This window comes from Chelon labrosus, assembly GCF_963514085.1.
Source record: "Chelon labrosus genome assembly, chromosome: 22".
In the NCBI taxonomy this organism is placed as follows: domain Eukaryota; kingdom Metazoa; phylum Chordata; class Actinopteri; order Mugiliformes; family Mugilidae; genus Chelon; species Chelon labrosus.
In genome coordinates this window covers 2,713,082-2,732,222 of record NC_140355.1, presented here as the reverse complement: position 1 = coordinate 2,732,222, position 19,141 = coordinate 2,713,082, and the positions used below count along the sequence as shown (strand labels likewise).

The 19,141-nt window shown below is 42.3% G+C and overlaps 1 protein-coding gene across 1 annotated transcript; it reads left to right on the top strand.

The window, feature by feature from the left end:
- Positions 1-1,238: 1,238 nt before the first annotated feature.
- Positions 1,239-17,879, top strand: fech (ferrochelatase). The gene is made up of 11 exons (XM_084571626.1): positions 1,239-1,588; positions 2,651-2,741; positions 4,295-4,414; positions 5,499-5,647; positions 6,100-6,234; positions 8,202-8,308; positions 8,772-8,870; positions 9,893-10,000; positions 11,611-11,775; positions 12,349-12,408; positions 13,650-17,879. Exons 1-11 carry the CDS (start codon positions 1,549-1,551, stop codon positions 13,785-13,787), a joined length of 1,212 nt encoding a protein of 403 aa, XP_084427752.1. The 5' UTR covers positions 1,239-1,548; the 3' UTR covers positions 13,788-17,879.
- Positions 17,880-19,141: the final 1,262 nt, after the last annotated feature.

Genomic DNA, 19,141 nt, shown 5'->3' with positions numbered 1-19,141 from the left:
ATGAATCAATCAGTTTTCTTTGGAATCTTTTCTAACGGTTAGAGCTACAGTTGCACAGCTCTCTCTGTACTGACGTAAGGCCGCTCATACTAAAGCTGGGACTTGGCACTGGAACATTATTTTAATTCTAAATGAGCGAGCTCAAAAACATGTGGTCATTCAACAGTCACAGGGGAGAAGCGTGAAAAGAAAAGTATAAACACATAAATGGCAGATAATGATATTACAGTTCTTATTCTTATCATGATCACCCCCCCCCCCCCCCCCCTCGTTCATTTCCCTTCTTCATTCCTTTCCCTCCATTCATGAGCTTGAAACCAGGTCAAACAGTGAACAGCTATAACTTTATCTCTGAGCACACACACACAGAAGGAGGGTGTGGCCAGCACGGGCGTGGGTGGGTTATCTCATAGATGATTTTCTTGTATACAAACATTACTGGGTTGCATATGTACCAAAAAGATGGAGCGCTTCAACAAAAGACAGGAAAATTAATCCTCTGTGTCCAAAAAATAAAAAAATGGGGGCTTAGATTGCAGTTTTTAAATCAAAGCACAGTTTGCAAAATTGTGCAATTTCTGAGTTTGTCTTTTATTTGCATATATCCTCCTGATCCCTAAACCTTTTCACACCACAAATTGATTTGAGATAGATCCACACATTCAAAAGAAATTTTGCAAAAAATCGAATTTCTAGGTATGTATTCAGTGTATATTCGTTTCCCCCCATAAGAATACATATTCAATTTCTATTAAAAAAAAAATAAAAAATGTTTGTTTGGGATTGATGCAGAGAATCCTACTCTATGTATAGGGACCATCACCGATTAACTTCAAGAATAAAAGCAATAATCAATTTAAATAAATATATTTTCGATTTGGTAATAATGTGTTATTTCAAGCCTTTGTTAATAACGTTTGTCTCCACTTTACCCCCTAGTTGCGCACGCTTCTGTGATGACGTTGCATAGAAAGTGGCGTCACACGGGCCAGCGTAAACAGCGTCAGACCGGATATTCGACAAAAATCCCCTCCATAATAAAAGCATGAACTGTAACGTAAAATAAGATAATCCTTTAATCGTTTGCCCATTAAGAGCAAATGGAAGTGTGGAAAAGACGAAAACGCCGCTCTCATTACCGCACAAGTTTTAAAACTCTAACATGATTATTATTTCCTTCAAGATACTTAAAACTAATATGAAAATATCACAAATAATAGAAAAACAGCACTAATATCTTGTATTAATTCGGCGAGTCTGTAAATAAATTCATGCATACGTTCAGATTTTTGTGTTACGTTGTTCCTGTTTAGTTTTATTTTGAAATTGCAAACCGGAATACCGAGGTTATCACTACAACTTTGACGGAAGTTCGAACAGCCAGCCCGTGGTAGCTGAAGGAATCCGGCTGTCAGATCAGACTGGCCAGCAGAGACACTCTGTTGGGGTTGGAGATTGTCGTTGATCCAGCAGCGGAGAGCACAAATATCCGGCACTGATTCAAGCTGGTGCAGAGACTTTTATCGCCAGTGAAAACAGGAAATTAACATGATGGCGGTCCTGGGCAGCGCAGGTCGCTTGATGCAATGTGAGTATGTGTGTGTGCAGCTAAGATAGCTTGCTCAGAGCTTTACACGGAAACCTTCAAGTTCCTTTAGATAGCTCGGAATTTAATGTCACATCATAAATTGTAATACTCAGTTTTTTCAACACAGTTTAAAAGTAGTTTCGAGTCATTAGGCGGTAAGTTTTCGGTGTAGCGTGGTAGAACTCTTCAGCATGCTGCTGACATTGGTATCAACATTTCGTAAAAGCACGTAAAGCGGGCATGATTAGGGAAATGCGACTTCCTGTCAGGACATTCATAATATAACTCTTTCCGTAACCGTAACGATTATTCCATTGTATTATTGACCTGTACAGCATCAGTATTTCATTTTTTGTCACTTATTGGACTGAAGTACTTCGTTTGTTGTCGTCCTTTACATGTGGCTTAGTCGAAATGCTGATATTTGCTTAACTGTGCAAGTTACTGTGCTTTTATTTTTTACAGATTAATGACTGTATTTCCGCAAGTCGTTAATTTGCGGTGTTTTTGACAAAGCCCAATGTTAGTGGAGGTTACTGTTAATGTTACATAATGGGCTTAATTTGTACCAGCGCTGCATTTAGTAACAGTCAGAGGTTCTGTTAATGCCGCACGTATCCGCGCCCGGCCCACGCTTTGACGGCGAGAAACAAAAGAAGTGAATATTGAGTTACACAATTACAAGCTGGTGAACTTGCGTAATGGCAGCGGGCCCCCTGGTGGCGCGTCGGGTCACTGCAGCCAGGGTTATGAAAGTTCAGCTGCTTTTACACACAGTTTCATTAAACTGTGTTGCTTAAACCTGAATATACACCGTTTATTCTGTGCTGTCTGTGCCTTGCAGCATCTGTTTTTGTCATTTCACTAAATTCACTGGTGTGATATAAACAGGTGATTTAAGGTCACAGTGTGTCCTCATGTTAGAGGTCATTGTAATGCAATGGCAGCATTCTGTGCCACTTTCTGATCATTTTACTTATTTTCGATGAGTCAGAGTAACTAATAAAAAAAAAAAGAAAAAGAAATGGACATGTAGATAACCTGTGTTGTTTTCTTCTTCAGTTGCCAGGAGCAGTGTCGGTCTGAGTTTGAGGACACGCTCCACTGCTGCAGCTTTGGCCCAGACGGCGACTCCAGAAACGCAGGAAAACAGGTCTGACACACATTATAGCAGATGGACATAAATGCAGGGGATAATGCACCTCCAGAGTAACCCTGACTCACGCTGGTTGTTCTCTGTTGGGGCCATGTTGAGCATCTGTGGCTGACAGCCCCTGACGGACTTCAAACAGTCCCTACCCAAACCAACACGTTGAACTGAAAGTCTTTCCTTTATACATATTTCCTTTTGATCCACAAGTTTAACGCCGCGCTCTGAGGATGACATTTTAAAGTAATGACTTCACAATGACACTGCAATCTGACTCACTGTTGGTGTTACTAAAAGTAGACGGCAAGAATAGCTTTAATGTCGGCTCTGCACAAAACAAATTAGCTGTTAGTACGCAGATTGATTCAGGAAGTAAAAACAGAAACCTGAAGGGTGTGTGGAGATTGATAACTCTGACTCCGTCATACAAAAAAACAAAAACATATCAGCTTGTGGCTAACTATTGATGCAATCATAATGAGCTATACAAAGCGGCTATATAGAGTGAAGTTGCTGTATTTTTGTCAGCAATCACCAGTGTGTCCGTCTTTACTGCTGGAAACTTTTAATTCCATGCTGAAAAGAGAGCAGCAGTGAAATTACTGATAATAATCTGAGCTTTGTGAAGGTCTCTGAAATAATCAACGTCAAGGCTGTAAATAATAACATGACGTATGTGCATGCTTCCAGCGACTCAGAGAGACTTCACGGCTTGTTCCGAAATTTGTCTCATCGCCCCAAGTCTTGATGTCATGACACAATAAACAGTGCTGTGTGTGGTTCTGATACGGCGCTAGTGATCCATTAGAGGCGGCAGTTGTTACGATATTCTACTACGCCCTAAATAGCGTCAGAGCGCAAAACCGAGATCAGATCTCAAGTGCTTGTTGGGGACACGTGTGGAGATGCATTTAAATTCCAATACCTGATTCCAAATGGGAGATTTTGCCTTCCCTTTGTGATGTGCAAGGCTCATCTCATAAATAAAGCAGAGTTTATGTGTCTGTGGGACATAGGTAGCCTCTCACCACGCTGATTCACACAGGTCGTTGCTTAAATGCCAGGCAGTGCCATCACTTACTGTACGTGTCGGGAGGGCGATGTAATACTATGGCAAATTCTTTTATAAATAATAAACGGCTAAGAATAATTTCATCGAAAACTTTCAGCGAAAAACAGCCACATTTTGCCTTGGCCTTAGCAAAGGTGTCAGATATGGGCAGCCTCTCTGAAAATCATTCATCCCCAAGATCATGGCCTATTAACACAACCCTAAGGTCCAAGCGTAGCATGACAAGCTAAAATTAGGTGACTGCAACCGCCACACTGAAACCACTTGAAAGACTTAACAGAGCAGCAAACATTTATTATCAATAAGCTACATTTCAAGGGGATCTTAATAATCTAGAGCTCAGTATTTCTCTGCACTGGTCTCAGACATCAGCAGGCGTCATTCATAATGAAATCCGTTATTAGTGGGCATTAATAATCAATACGGCCAGCATGTCTCTGTGTGGGTTAGTTATGCATTATTGATCCCGAATCTGTGTCTGCAGGAAGCCCAAGACAGGCATCCTGATGCTGAACATGGGAGGACCCGAGAAACTGGAAGACGTTCACGACTTCCTGCTGCGGCTCTTCATGGACACGGACCTGATGAAACTCCCCGTACAGAAGTAAGCAGCGTGGAAACACACTCACACGTATCAAAGCAGCTTCATAAGAACTGTAATATTTGAGCTCTGGCCACAGAATATTGATCGTAATTATCTCAACCAACAAGCTGATGAACTGAACAAGATCCAGAGCAAAATACTGTCACACTACTATAATTTTAAGTTGGTGCTTATTAAGGTAAACAAACACGGGCCTGAAACTAAAATTAAAATTGTATACAGTGCGGAAAGAACAGCTGATTCATCCTAGCGTTAACACTGTGTTAGAAATGAAATCTTATGGTTCAGACATTACCTCACCTAACACAGGTTAAAGGTAATAAACTTTAAAAGAAATTGTTTCTATAGCTGGCGTGGGCAGACACTGAAGAGGACAAATGGGGAAGCTGGTTGTGTCACAGAGCTCTGCTGTGTCTCTGTTTCATAATAACTGGTTATGAGCCAACCAGTTGTTGCCCTGAGAGAAAAGGTTTCAACAAAACTGATCTCTTTTTGTCTTGTGAGTTTTAAAAATAAAGCTGTGCCTACTTGTGACCCAACATCCCAGGTTTAGTCTTTTGCATCGAGCAATGTGATCAGTTAAGACTCTTAGAGTAATGCTTGTGCGCTCGTCTGTCTGTCTCACTCTGTGAAAACACCACCCAAACATTAGTCGGTGCTGTGTCTTTCTTGTTGTCGGGTTCGTTTTTGTTTCTACTTCCTGCTTCACTTTCACCAATGGTGACTGAAACTTCGGTGTTGGTCCAAAACAATCAGTTCGAAAATTGCGTCGATAGAGAAGCAACCCGGAAATCCTAAAGTGGAAACACGGATGTGTGGATCATGTGTACACCTATAACACTGCACGACCACATCGGTTACTTTCATGTCTGCGTCACACACAACCTGAAGCCTGGCTGAAACACTCTCACCATAAGTTGCCTCTCATTTGGTATAGCATTTTGTCTACAGCTTTAAAAGCTCTTATAGCAAGTTTGAGAACATCATATCATTCCCCCAAGAAGAAAGCAGCTACAGGTCAATTCATCATCTACTTGTGTGTAATAATCTACTGTAACTCTGCAATCTGTCCTGTGTTTTGCAGTAAGCTGGGGCCGTTCATCGCCAAGCGGCGCACGCCTAAGATCCAGGAGCAGTACAGTAAGATCGGAGGAGGCTCGCCCATCAAACGCTGGACGTCCATGCAGGGAGAGGGCATGGTGAAGCTGCTGGACGATATGAGCCCTGAGACAGGTGAGGCAGTCTCAGAGAGGGCCTACATCTTCTAGCAGGAAGGCTGGGAAATGGTGTCTAACAGAGCCGTCAGTCTCCCCAAAATCATTCAGTTTAAACAGAGCTTTTTAGTGTCATGAGAACAGTCTTTGTGCTTTTCCAGACACCAGTCTTATCATCCTTTACGCTGTACTTTTTATGTGACAACAAACAGAGTAGGTGTGTTTCCTGCTGGTGCACTCGATTGTCGGCAGTAAAGTGTGTGTTAAATAAAGATAATGACACAGTGAAGGAGTGTTTCTGCACACGCCTGCAACACACCTCACTGATAACAAGACATTCAGCAGCAGTCTGAAAACTGACCAGCTGTCTGAGTAAACACTTTATGAGCACACGTCTAACATTCATTCTCAGCGCTTTCAGGAAAGATTCAGTAACGCCGCTAACGAGTTCTTCTCACGTCTCTCCGCCAGCTCCTCACAAGTTCTACATTGGCTTCCGCTACGTTCACCCGCTGACGGAGGAAGCCATAGAGGAGATGGAGAAAGACGGAGTGGAGAGAGCTGTGGCCTTCACGCAGTATCCTCAGTACAGCTGCTCCACCACAGGTGACAGCCGCACACTTTCACAGATACAGGAAATGGAATCAGTTATTTCCACAGAAACTGTAATTCCAATTTTGTGCATTTAGTCTGTTCAGAAGGAATTTCTACCTTTCTCAAAGGCTTGTGTTGAAAAGACCGGGAAAGAAAACATGCCAAACAAAAGATAAGAGATGTGTTTGGCCGTTAGTGTCACCGCACCCAGGCTGCTATCTGCCCTGTTACTATCTGATAAACACACGCACACATCACTGTACTCCAAACTAAATCAAATGCAGTGTGTTGCGTCATGGAAGCCAAAGCTGATCTGCAGACTGACTGAGTGAAGGGCTGTCCAAACCCACAACACATCCCTGAATCGCCGCCCACGTCCCATGTGTTTTAGGTCGAGTTGTGCTCGTTGACTGGTCACCCAGTTTCACCAACTTTTTTAGACGGTGATGGCATCTTCCTACATAGCTACATTCAAAAAGCATTCACTGCAGTCTGGATGGGTTACAGACAGCAATTGTGGTGCTCCAACATTTTAGTAATTGAGTTTGTGAAGGACACATGTACTGTATGGACTCATTACGTCCCTGACGTGTCTGAGCCAAAAAGTTGCGCTTGAACTCACCATAAAGACTACAGCTAATGTAGACACCTATGTTCTGGGCCTGTGTGAAAGACTGGGAAACCCGGAAGAGCTACTGTTAGCTAGAGCAGTGTCCTAAAGTGTCCTAGACTCTGGCCTCTCCTGAACCATGCTGATCAGTTTTATTCATTCTTGATGTGTGTTTTAATGTTCAGATTAGATAAAAGTATATAACAAGAACAGCCTTCTGGGTTACCTTTGAATGGCGTTTGTTGTTCTCCTTGTGGATTGGTTTTCTAAGCCCATAAGCCAATGATGGCGATCTCTGTCATTGACTCTGTCCGCCGCCCACGACAGGGGTCCGACTGGTACCAACTGTGTGGGACAAGCCAGAAAATGTAGTCCGTCGGACACATGGTGTCGGCTTGACTCTGTAAGACGACTAACCATTGGCTTGGCATGTCCCTACCTTTAGATGACACAAAGAAGGCAGCAGCTAAACCCAGTCATAATAGAGAGATCAGAGCGACACCACAGAAACCAGTGGAGGTGGCCGAGCTGAACTGCCATTGTTGCAGCCGCTGGTTCTTGTGAAATGGATGTGAATTTATTTGATGGAGATACCTTTTAAATGACAGTTCAAATGATTTTCATTAAAGGTACGTGAATGGCAGCCCATGTCTAAGGTACATTCACAGTAAAAGAAACTGTCAAGTGAGCTAAATAAAGTCATACAAAGATTATTTTTGCCACTCAATGGAAGAAATTGCTAAAAGGATGAACACTTTTTTTCCACACTGGTTTATCCTGAGATTCATTGCAACACAATGGAGAGAAACCTGATTATAATTGGTCAAGTCACATATACCTACATGGGGCTGTCTGGATGAATTCACTGTTTTTTTTTTTTTACTGACAAATGTGGACAAATACACAAATATTGAAAAGGAAATGTTCTGCACATTTAAATGCAATGCAGGTGTTTAATCTAAAACTCTGAATGGCCACACTTATACTTTCTTATTTCAATAAACACGAAGTTTACGGTTGTTGTTCCCAATGTCTAAACTCACAAGATGCAAAATATTGTCTAGAAAATATACAATAAACCGAGCCATATACTGGCATATTGTACATTTTGCTTACAAGGCCGCATGTGAGTGTGCGAGCATGCTAAACGGGTCGGAGTCATATCCATAGTAGGAAATGCTGGTTTGAGAATTAGTGAACCTCTTGTATTTCTTGATCGTAACCGTATCCTCTGGTGACCAGGCATGTGTTATTTGGTGAAACCCTACAAGCCGGAAAGACACGTGGAATATATCTGCTTCACTTTTTACTCTGTGTGCAGGAAGATGTTTGTAATATTAGTTTGGGTTTGTTTTGCGTATGTTCACAGGCAGCAGTCTGAACGCCATCTACCGCTACTACAGCAACAGAGCCGACAGACCGAAAATGCGCTGGAGTGTCATCGACCGTTGGCCCACACACCCTCTGCTGGTGGAGGTTAGGGGCGCACACATGCACCTACACTAGTTGTTTTTTGTGGGGACCCTCGTCAACATAAGGCCTTCCCTAGCCCTTCAGCCTAACCATAAAACCGCGATGTCTCAGCTCCTATTAAAAAGCTTTTGAAGCATTTCAAAGGACACACAGTAAACCAGCCCACCTATCAGATTTCCTCAGAGAGAGCAAATAGCGAGATTATGGAGAGCGAGCTGAGTGTGCCAACATGTCGTCATGGCAACTAATGAGCCGAGAGCTGCCATGTTTGGTAATAACGGCAAGTAACGGGCCTCGCTGTATTTTTAGAAGTCAGTACATACAGTAGCTACCACAGCGGGAAGCAGTGACCGCCCACAGATAGTTATCAGTTGACGATTATTTCACAGAAAACGTTTAGTAGAAAATGTATGACAGAGCACAAATAATGTTTGTTGTGTGTGACTTTGTGTGTGTGTGTGTGCAGTGTTTTGCAGACCACGTCCGTAATGAGCTGTTGAAGTTTCCAGAAGAGAAGAGAGACGATGTTGTCATACTGTTTTCAGCACACTCCCTCCCTCTGGCTGTAAGTATTCTTACTGCTGGTGATGCTACTGATCAAGTGGCTCCGGTTCTGATGGTACAGATACTAGTAGTGGTAATGATTCTAGCAGTAGGAGTATAGTTAGGTTTTTACTGATACCATACAGCTTATCAGTTCACTTCTTTACTGTGTAATACTTTTTTTCTGAATTTACAATATTGTGTTAATCAGTGTGCACAGGAGCCTAATTCCAATCAGAGCCATTTTATCCGTTCTCTCATTAAACCTTTGACCAGCTAATGTAGAACCAGTCTTCATTCAGAAGCAGGTGCCAGGTGCTTTATCCTGAGAAAACTCTCTGTAGTGTTGATTCATGGTACTGAAGGAGCCTGTTTTTGGTGTATTGAAAACTAAGTATCTATTAGGGGTGGTACAGACTAGTCGACTAGTCAAGTCAAGTCAAGTCACGTTAATGACTTAATGGTTTGTTGACTTCACGGCATGTCGACTGGTCACTGATAATGTGACGATAACAACATAGACTCCTCTGAGAATACAAGTGAGGAGCCCAGTGGGTCATTACAGCGAACTAGCAGGGGTTCATCAAGTTAGTGGAAATACTTCAGACAGCAGTCAGTTAACCACTTCACCTGCGGTAACAGAAAGAAGGAGAATGTAAATCAACAATATGCTGGAACACACTGTGGCGTACTATTAACTGTTATTGATGGTGCTGAGTTGCAGCCTGTTTTTATACAGGCTATACATATCTGCGGCACACAGTACGTAGCACATGAGCTGTCTGTTCTGCAGGTCAAGGATGTAGATTTCATTGTTGCAAAGCATTACTTTCTACTGGGTTTTTATGAGTGATGTCATCAGTGACACATAACAGTATTAGTAGTATCTATGTGATTATACTGTATGTACATTAACTGCTACTTCATGTTACGAAGACACTGCTGCTGCCATTACCATTACAACTACAATAGCTGCTACATTTAGCAGTTATTCGTCTTCCCGATTCTGTGTCTGACAGTCCCGCTGTTGTGTACCCTGTGCAGGTTGTAAACAGAGGTGACCCCTATCCTCAGGAAGTGGGAGCCACAGTTCAGAGAGTCATGGAGCGACTGGGACACTGTAACCCCTACAGACTGGTGTGGCAGTCCAGGGTGAGTAGAGACAAAAACACAGACTTCCAGTTCAGTTGTCATGTTTTAAACAAACCAATGGCCCCATCTAGTGTGTATTTGCTGAAACTGAAGAGAAGTGACACACAGGGTAGAGTCAGTTTGGACAATGAGTCACATGAGGATTAATGCTGCATGTGGCCTGCAGTAGTAACCTAGTGTAGTTACATAAAATAATACAGCTAGTGTTTGTTTCTTTCACCTCTGCACTGGCAGCAGCTTTTCGGGTGGTTTGACTCTTGGCCCCATTCTTGTGAACCTGATATCTCACAAGCTCCTTGAGAGAATCACTTGGACTTAATGATGAATGGATTGGAATTTGTTGGTCAAAGGTCACCGGCCTCACCATACACGGTTTTGGCTGTTTTTCAAGAATTCATATGCGATTTATGGCTAAGTTTAACACAAATATCAAATACAATTATATGCTGAAATAATGACATTTGTTTTACAAAGATCAGTTTCACTCTTGCATCACAACATTCTGCAAAGCAACACTTTTCCTTTGGAGTCTTCAGTACATACATTATGTTTTATGGAACATACAGTAGATGTACACTTCAATGTATGGTGGAGGTGTACATCCACAAGGCAGTAATTCTAGTTTTGTACTCTTTTACTCCATCCATCAAACATCCAAGCTTTTGTTGTTCCTCGTTCTCTGAGAAGAGTCTCCATCTTCACCTGACATCTTGGTCTTTGAAAGCAAAGTTAGAAAGACATTTCATTTAACTAGTGGAAAGAAGGGGAGTTTTGCTCCTTCGTCTAGTTATGAAAAACCAAGAGTAACAGCTTTTTTTGCCTCAGTGACTGAGGAACAGCCATCTAGAGCTTCATCTCAATAGAAGTTTGATTGAATATGCCCATGCATTTGGACAAATTTGACCCATTATATATAGATCAGTCAGTACCAAATTTTGGTACAGTTGAAGATGTCACATTACTGTATTTCACATTATAAAACCCTCCACAGTCTGAACTGGCACCAACTCACTGAACTGCTCCGTCATGCTGTCAGAGAATTGTTTATTTCTTGTCTCCACAAGGTGGAGCCACTTGACTATCTAATCCTCCAGCTACACCGTCTACGTTCTCTGTTCTCATTTCACAGTGGCTGGCAGCTTCCATTATTCACACGTCAGATTAATAGTTCACAACGGAAGTGGGCTAAGAGGTGTTATTGACTACATGTGGATCACAATAATTAACCAGATGTGTTGAAATACTGTTTAAACATACAACAATTTTAAGAGAGCACAGCATCTTTTAGCGTCAGCCTATTCTACAAGTTATTCAAATTGAAAAATGAGACAATTCCAGACAAAGTTCTTGATGCCAAAGTCAATATACTTGCATTTTAGAGGCTGCAGCGAATATTTCAGTCACACTGTGGAAGTCAGTTTGTTGAGCCACACCAGCGTAAAAACAAAATGTTTGGCCTAAGTGCAAAATACGTAAAGTTGGTCATCCTCATGGAACCACAAACATGGAATCATGGAAATCTGAGTAGTAGTTGAGATTTAGAGACGGTCCTTTCATCTGCCCAGTTCAATGACGTTAAACTGTTTCATGCCTTCTGTGCGTTCTCTCAGGTGGGGCCCATGCCGTGGCTCGGCCCCCAGACGGATGAGGTGATTAAAGGTCTGTGTGAACGAGGGAAGAAGAACCTCCTGCTGGTGCCCATCGCGTTTACTTCAGACCACATAGAGACATTACATGAGCTGGACATAGAGTACGGACAGGTGCTGGGTGAAGAGGTGAGGAAGCCACATCAGTCCATGGACACTTTGCCACAAAGACATGTTTTTCCACACGTTGGGTACCTTGAACTTCACTTCATGTTTTATGAAGTATGCATATAAACTTTCTTCACCTATTGGCATGGTTGATGGTCAGTTAGTTCAAAACATAAGCAACTGTTAATTCCATTACCATTTACAAGATTAATTCATTCATGGTGGATGTTACTTAGACATGTAGCACCCACCTAGACCAGACCAGGCACCCCCACCCCATAGCAATGACACTCCTTGATGGCAGCAGCCATCCCCAGCAGGATGCAGCCTGACACAGACACACACACAAAAACTCTTTAGGAACAACTACAAAAACATGAAGAACAGCACAAGGTGTTGACCTGGCCTCCAAATTCACTAGATCCCAAACTGATCAAGTATCTGTGAGATGATCCACAGAGGCCCCTCCCCTAAACCCATGTCCATTCTCTGATGAGCTGCATAAACTGTTTTGGAGGCACAAGGGAGACCTACACAATATTAGGAAGGTGGTCATAATGTTATGACTGATTGTTCCTGTCTTTGTTTCTCCAGTGTGGCGTGGAGAACATCAGGAGAGCAGAGTCACTGAATGGAAACCCTCTCTTCATGAAGGTACTGTTCACTCACACTGAGCTGACCCATGTCGACAAACATTAAAAGACCACAAAAAAACAGTTTAAATGTGTGAAAAGGGTTTCATAGTTTGAGGATAAGAAATGTGGGATGGGCTCTGTTACCTACTTCCATTTTGGATCTCACTGAGTGCAGTGTTTCAGATTTGCTGAGGCGCTAGCATCTCTCATCAAACCATCTCATCTCATATTTGTTCGCAGAGATTGTAAACCATACATGTGAGCAAAAAACTGAGCTTGCATAACAGACAACAGCAGTCCTGTGGAGTGCAGGCATGACATGGCCTACAAATGGGCACCTTCTTCCTTTCTCTAATCTCTGTTCTTCTTTCTATCCCTCCTTCTTCTCCCATCTCACCTCCCTCCTTCCCTTCATCCTCAACCCTGAAACCTTTCTCACAATAGGCAACTCCTGCAGCTGTAACAGCTATTTGTGTGTATGTGTGTGTGCGCGCGTGTGTGTGTGCAGGGTTTATTAAAGGAAGGGGGCAGATCAATGGGAACCTTTAGAGCTGACTACAGTAGAACTGAACCTCCCGCCCGGCTGGCTGGCTGGCTGGTCAAACTCGCCGCGCTCAGAGACCCCTCGCCAAGTCTTTGAGTGTGTGTGTGTGTGTGTGTGTGTGTGTGTGTGTATAAATCAATATCCAGAGGATGATTAGTTGGTAGTTACTGAAGGATGGTTTCCTTGGTGTGGTTTTAGTTTCTCAGTGAGCTGCTGCCGTCTGCAAACAGCAGCCATTGGAAAATAAAGAAAAATACATTCATCAGGATTTATCACTGCAGACGATGGCTCATGTTGGGGCTTCATTGTTTAATTATTTAATAAACTCAGATGATTAAGTTACACAGTTGGTCTGCTTGTTTCTCCCGCAGTCTCCCATTTAGCCTTTTAACTTTCAATTTTTTAAAATACTCTTGCACACACAAGCGTGTACCTTTCACATTTTCTCATGGGAGGAAAATTAATGTGACTGTAACTACCAGAACAAGGTCTGAATCAGTGCCTGAGAAAAAGCTCCTCCCACTTGGCATCTCTTTGCGTAAGCCCACAGGAACGGGAGTGGGCTGTGACATTTTGGCATACCGATCAAACAGCGTTTTTTTTTTAACTACAGCTTTTCTGTGCATGGAAGCGTTCAGCGGTACGTCTCAGACAGACAGGAACAACCAGAGTCTTTCTGTTCTCAGTGTTGAACCTCTGTCATCTGTCCTGTCCAGGCCCTGGCAGATCTGGTCCAGTCCCACCTGAAGTCCAATAAGCCGTGTTCCCGCCAGCTGACCCTGCGCTGCCCACTGTGCACCAACCCCACCTGTGGAGAGACCAAGGCCTTCTTCGCCAACCAGAAACTCTCATAGAAACACACCCTCACACAAACACATACCCACACTGATGCCCTTCCTGCAACAGGGCAGCCTGTGGAGAAAGTTCAGGCCTTCGTCTATAAAGGAAAGCTTCATACGCACACACAAACACGCTTAGTCTCCCAAGCAAGAGTGTCCAGAAAATGTAACACAGAGAATGGACCAAAGGGTTTCTGCTAATACAACAAAACTAAAGTCTAAATATATTTGCTGAGACAGACAATACAAATTTTGGTCAATTTGTGGACTTATTCTTGTAGTTCCACTCCAAATGCAAACAAGCACCACTGTAAGGTTTTTGCGGATGCCCTTTGGTCAAGAGACAAAAACTGACACTCTGCAGAAACTGCATCACATCGCATCAAAGCTACATGGGAAAAAAAAAACCCTTGCACTATCTTTTTTTTTTTATTACTTTTCCCCGGCTTACATTCCGTTCGCTTAGCCCCTAAAAGCGTCCGTCAGAGACCCTGTTTCTCTTTGCGCTGGTGCCAAACAGTCAGCCATGATGAAGACACCACGAGAACAAGGGTTCTGCTTGGTTGGCTGTTTCTCTTGCTCTCCTTACTGCTATTAACCACCCATCCTGCTGCAACCCCTGTAATGTGATTGGAGGAGGTTGGTGGTGCTGCCTGATAGGCGAATACCAGCGAGCTTAAGATAGGGGAAAAAAAAGAAAAGAGAAATTCTGGGGTTCAAGGGAGTCAGATTTTGCTGTGCCACCCACAACAGGAAGATTTAAGTCCAGTCCAGCTAGGGTTAGGGTGTCCCTCTTAGGGTGTCATAAAGTAAGCAAGATAGTTTACAAGCTGGAAGAAATATGTATTATACTCATACACTAATATGGGTCCTTAATGAGGAAAAACCTCAATGAAACTTTGTCTAACTTTGCATCTCTGTAAGCAATTGGTTTGACCTACAACCAGTCAGAGCCATTTTGTTGTAAACTAATTCAACTCCATGGTGCTCAGATGACGTGTTTGAGTATGTTACTGTTACTCACCTCTTAAAGCCCACCCAAATGATTTGATTGGCCTGGCAGATTTTTGCTAGAGTAAACACCCAATGTCTGTAAAGACTCCAACAGACATCGGCTGTTTGCTTTTAAGTGGAAGTTAACAGTTTTCCCTGACAGCATGGGTTTCCTCGTAATTGTTTCATTTTTCAAGCAAATTGTCCCATGGGGACACCAAGTTTCCTCTTCCAGTCCTCTCACTAATTACTCACTGCTAAGGACTTTGAGCCTCTGAGCTAACTGTGCTCAGACTAATTGATTAATAGAACAGTAGGGATGTAATACCTGTATCAAAACGTGTGTTTCATTGAGTAACATATTTAGCAGAGGCTCAGTGCATGGTCTGAGGCAGCAAGACATAGTAGTATGTCACATTGTAGCACATTGTGATGAGAGCAGAAAATAACATGCGTTTCATGGGACTGTTGGAAAACAGATGCGCATTTGAACTGTGTGACATTGGAATTTATTCATTAAATAACTAAATGCAGTAAACAAAGAGTGTAGAGAAGAAGCAAAAAACACAGTTGGAGATTACAGTTAAACTGCTGTTTGCCTAAAAACCTCAGTGCAGATTATGATGTTTTGATCACAGATTTCAGTGCAGGAACTTAGCATGAAAAACCTCATTTAATAAGTTGATAGTTAGCGCGCGACAGCTGCAGAAAAACGTTACTGCTTTGACTCCACCTGCTGTCCTGTTTGCTGGGGATGAGAACCAGTAAGCGAGCGTCCAAAATGTGGACAGTAACTTTACTTTGACCATGATCCTAGTCTGCTGTTTTTGTCCTCTTATACCATGAGAATGTGCCTTTTGCACTGGCTAACTAGAAATACTGGACTTGTGCTTTATGTTTTTTTTTTTTTTTTTTTACATGTGCTTAACCAAAATGCTAACATTGAAACTCCACCCTGAGATCCGACTTCACATGTTCCTGCTGTGATCTGGGCCTTTCACAGCTCTCTCATGTTTAAAGCCAGAACAACTGACAGGGGTATTTGATACCCCAAACTCAAACTGTACAAGTTTAGCTAACAATAAGCTAGCAACGTAGTGGGTGCGTTATCAAGCTAAGTAGCCGCTCAGTGTACATTTGTATCTTTTCTAGAAGGTAACCCATTAAACTGTGGCTACCGCAAGACAACAGTGTTGAGGACAGAAGGAGACATTTCTGATAGCTGTGATGTCTCCCAGTTTTTGCAAATTTGCAGATAGCTTACATGGGCTATTTATAATACGCACGCACAAAGCTAGCAATTTTGAAATGTAGTGCAAACGATTTTCAGTCAAAATATCAACTTTTTTTTTCTCCGTTCTGCTAAAGTAGCACAAGCGCAGCATTACAACAGTGAACTTTTCAATATTTGTTAGTTAGCGCCCACTTAGTGTTTAGTTAGCTCCTCAGCTAACCTCTATAAGTTCAGACATCCTAAAGAAAATGTTTTAGAACAGACGCTAATGTCAAACTGCTATTAAGATATTTTCTCAAACCCATTCATTGTCAGTATATATTGAAATAACTGTATGAACACTTGTAAACCACTTGCTATTACAGTACAGTAAGACATTATTGGGAGCTTGTCATATACGCTAAAATCTGCAGCGCACACATTACGCTACACGTCTTGTGCGTAGAATGTGGTTGTGATGGTTGTGATGTTTCCAGCATTAGATTTTATTTCCTTAGTCCTTCAACATTGCAGCTGTTGGACACCACCAAGAAAGCCTGCACCATCTGTACAGTTAATTTGGTTGGTGCATTTTTCTACTTCCACGTTGTAATACGTACTGAAATGCACTTTAGAACACATATTCTCATCCAGAACACGCACGCTCTTCCACAGTTTTGTAAGGATAGGATGGCTTTTGAGGAGCTGTTCACTCAGTTTACTTTCAGTAAAACTCATTTATGGCAACATGCATAGGTTTTGTAACATTATTGTCACGTTTGTGTCTCTGCTTTTGCGCAGTGCCGTAAACTGATCCTGCACACATTCACACATTTGAGACATTTGAGCTAAGCTAGGCTAATCTTGTAATACAGCGCTTTTGGACTTAATATATCGTGAGACGAAAAGTAAATTCTTCTAAAACCAAACTATCACCTCTAATATATTTTGGTGAAATTGAAAAGGTCCAGTTTGTGCAGAAATGTTCAGGTCACAGCAGACGGACATGCCTCTGTCTGTAAAGGGTGGGTGTTTCCTAAATTATTTTCAGTCATTCTCTGTGTATGAGGTTTGTTATAAAAAGGTTGTGTATGTTAAGCAGTGAATGCTCTGTCCAGAGATTGTATTGTACATAAAACACAGTCGGTATAGCTTTTTTGTTGCTCCATCGTATGTTATTTTGGAAGTGATTTGGATTTATTTATTTGAAGGCTTCTTTTTTTTTTATTTGTTCCAGAGCACACAAACCATCTGTCCTCACTGTTAGATCGTGTATTTTTTAAACATGACATGGTATTAGCAGTGCAATTACTTATAACGACAAGTCTTCCTTTAATATGAAATACTGGAAAAATAAAGTTGCTTCTGGTGTAAGAAAAGAGACGTGTTTGGGTGTTTTTTTTAAGACTTAAGATGTTTATTGTCATATGTTCTGTAGGAACAGCAGTTTAGACCATACTTTGCAGTTCTCAAAATATGAAAAACAAGGTGATATCTGTTAAATTAAAGGCTAAAAAAGCTTACAACCTGAGTTTAGAAACTGCTCTGTGCCTTGTGCTACAGATACAGTCAAAAATAAAAGCATCATTTTGGAGCTCTCTTAGATGAGTGTTTATAAGAAACGTAGGGGACATGTACAGTCAACTGACTACTTGGAGCTCTGCAGCAAAGTTCTGACGGACTAAAAAATGAACCAGACAAGATTCTCACTCTGTGATGGGCGTCTTAAACCGACCAATCAGGCTGTGACATGAAATAAAACCAAATACCTCCAAGAATAAATACATAAATAGAAATGAACCACATACTTCTCATTAACGCGGCTCTTATTGTCACATGATTGGCGACTAGACAACTTTCTGCTAAAAGCGTCGCGGCACAGCAGTAAAATGGTACAACCCCTACTGGACAGATAAGACCAAAGTGGAATTATTTGGTTTAAATGGGAGGCGTCCTGTCTGGAGACTAAACAACACTGTGTTCCAGCATCAGAACTTCGTCCCGTTCGTGAAACATCAGGGTAACGTCCTCGTTTGGCGCTGTTTTGCTGCATCTAGATCATGGATTGCCATCACTGATGGACCAGTGAATTCTGAATTAAAGCAGTAAATTCTAAATGAAAATTTGAGGACATCCGTCTGTGAGCCTAACAGGAACTAGAGTGTAATGTTTCAGTTTCATTTGTTTGTTTGAGTTCTCTTTGTCTGCTTTAAGAACTTGTGTGAAAATCCACTGATGAAACTTTTAACTTATGTTTCCTTTGACCTCCTTTATCATTTGTTTCTTTTCTACCACATTTGCCTTTCTCATCCTTCTTTTTTTGTGTTCTGGATCCTGTTTTTTTTTTTTTTTTCTTTCTTTCTTTCTCACCCTCCATGTCGTCTCCCTCATTTCTCATTTTCCTTTGCTCCAAGTCTTGGACATTATGTTTTTATTCTTTCTTTATCTTCACCTCTCCATCTGTTTTTTTCTTTCTCTTTGTCTCTTCTTCACGCGCTTTGTCCTCTTTTCCATCTGTCTTCATTAGCTCTTCATCATTCTCTCCTTTATTCCCTCTCGTTTTCTCCTCCTGTCATCCCATAATTTTCTCACCTCTTTTGCGCACCTTCCCTCCCCAGCTCTTCCCGCTCCGTCCCTCCCTCCCTCTCTCTCCCGCGTCCTTTTCCCTCCCCCTCTCCTTTCTCCCTCCTATCTTTTCCAATCTGCTGTCCTCCCCCATTCCTTCCCGCCATCTTTCCACCTCCTCCCCCACTCTGTCCTCACCCCCATTTTTCCTCCTTTTCCAATCTTTTCCTCATCTTGCAGCTCTGTCCCCCGCCTTCCCTCCCCACCTCTCCGCACCTTCCCATTCATTCCTATCTCGTTCTCCCCCCCTCCCTCCATCTTTTTTTTTTTCTTTTTTCCCAGCAGTCCCCTGCGGTGTTGCAATCACCTCTGCTGCTGTTGATTAAGCTGAGAGAGATTGGCTGTCCACGACCCAATAACCCCCGAGGGCGGCTGGCTGAGCCACCCCCTTTTTCTCCCCCTCTCCTCCCTTCCTCCCCCTCCCTGCATCTGAGCCAGCAACAATCTTTCATTTCATTTTCTTTTCTTTCCTCTTCACCCTGTCTCTCCTCCTTATCCTCCTCCCTGACCCCTTCCTCTCTCACTTCATCCCTTCCCT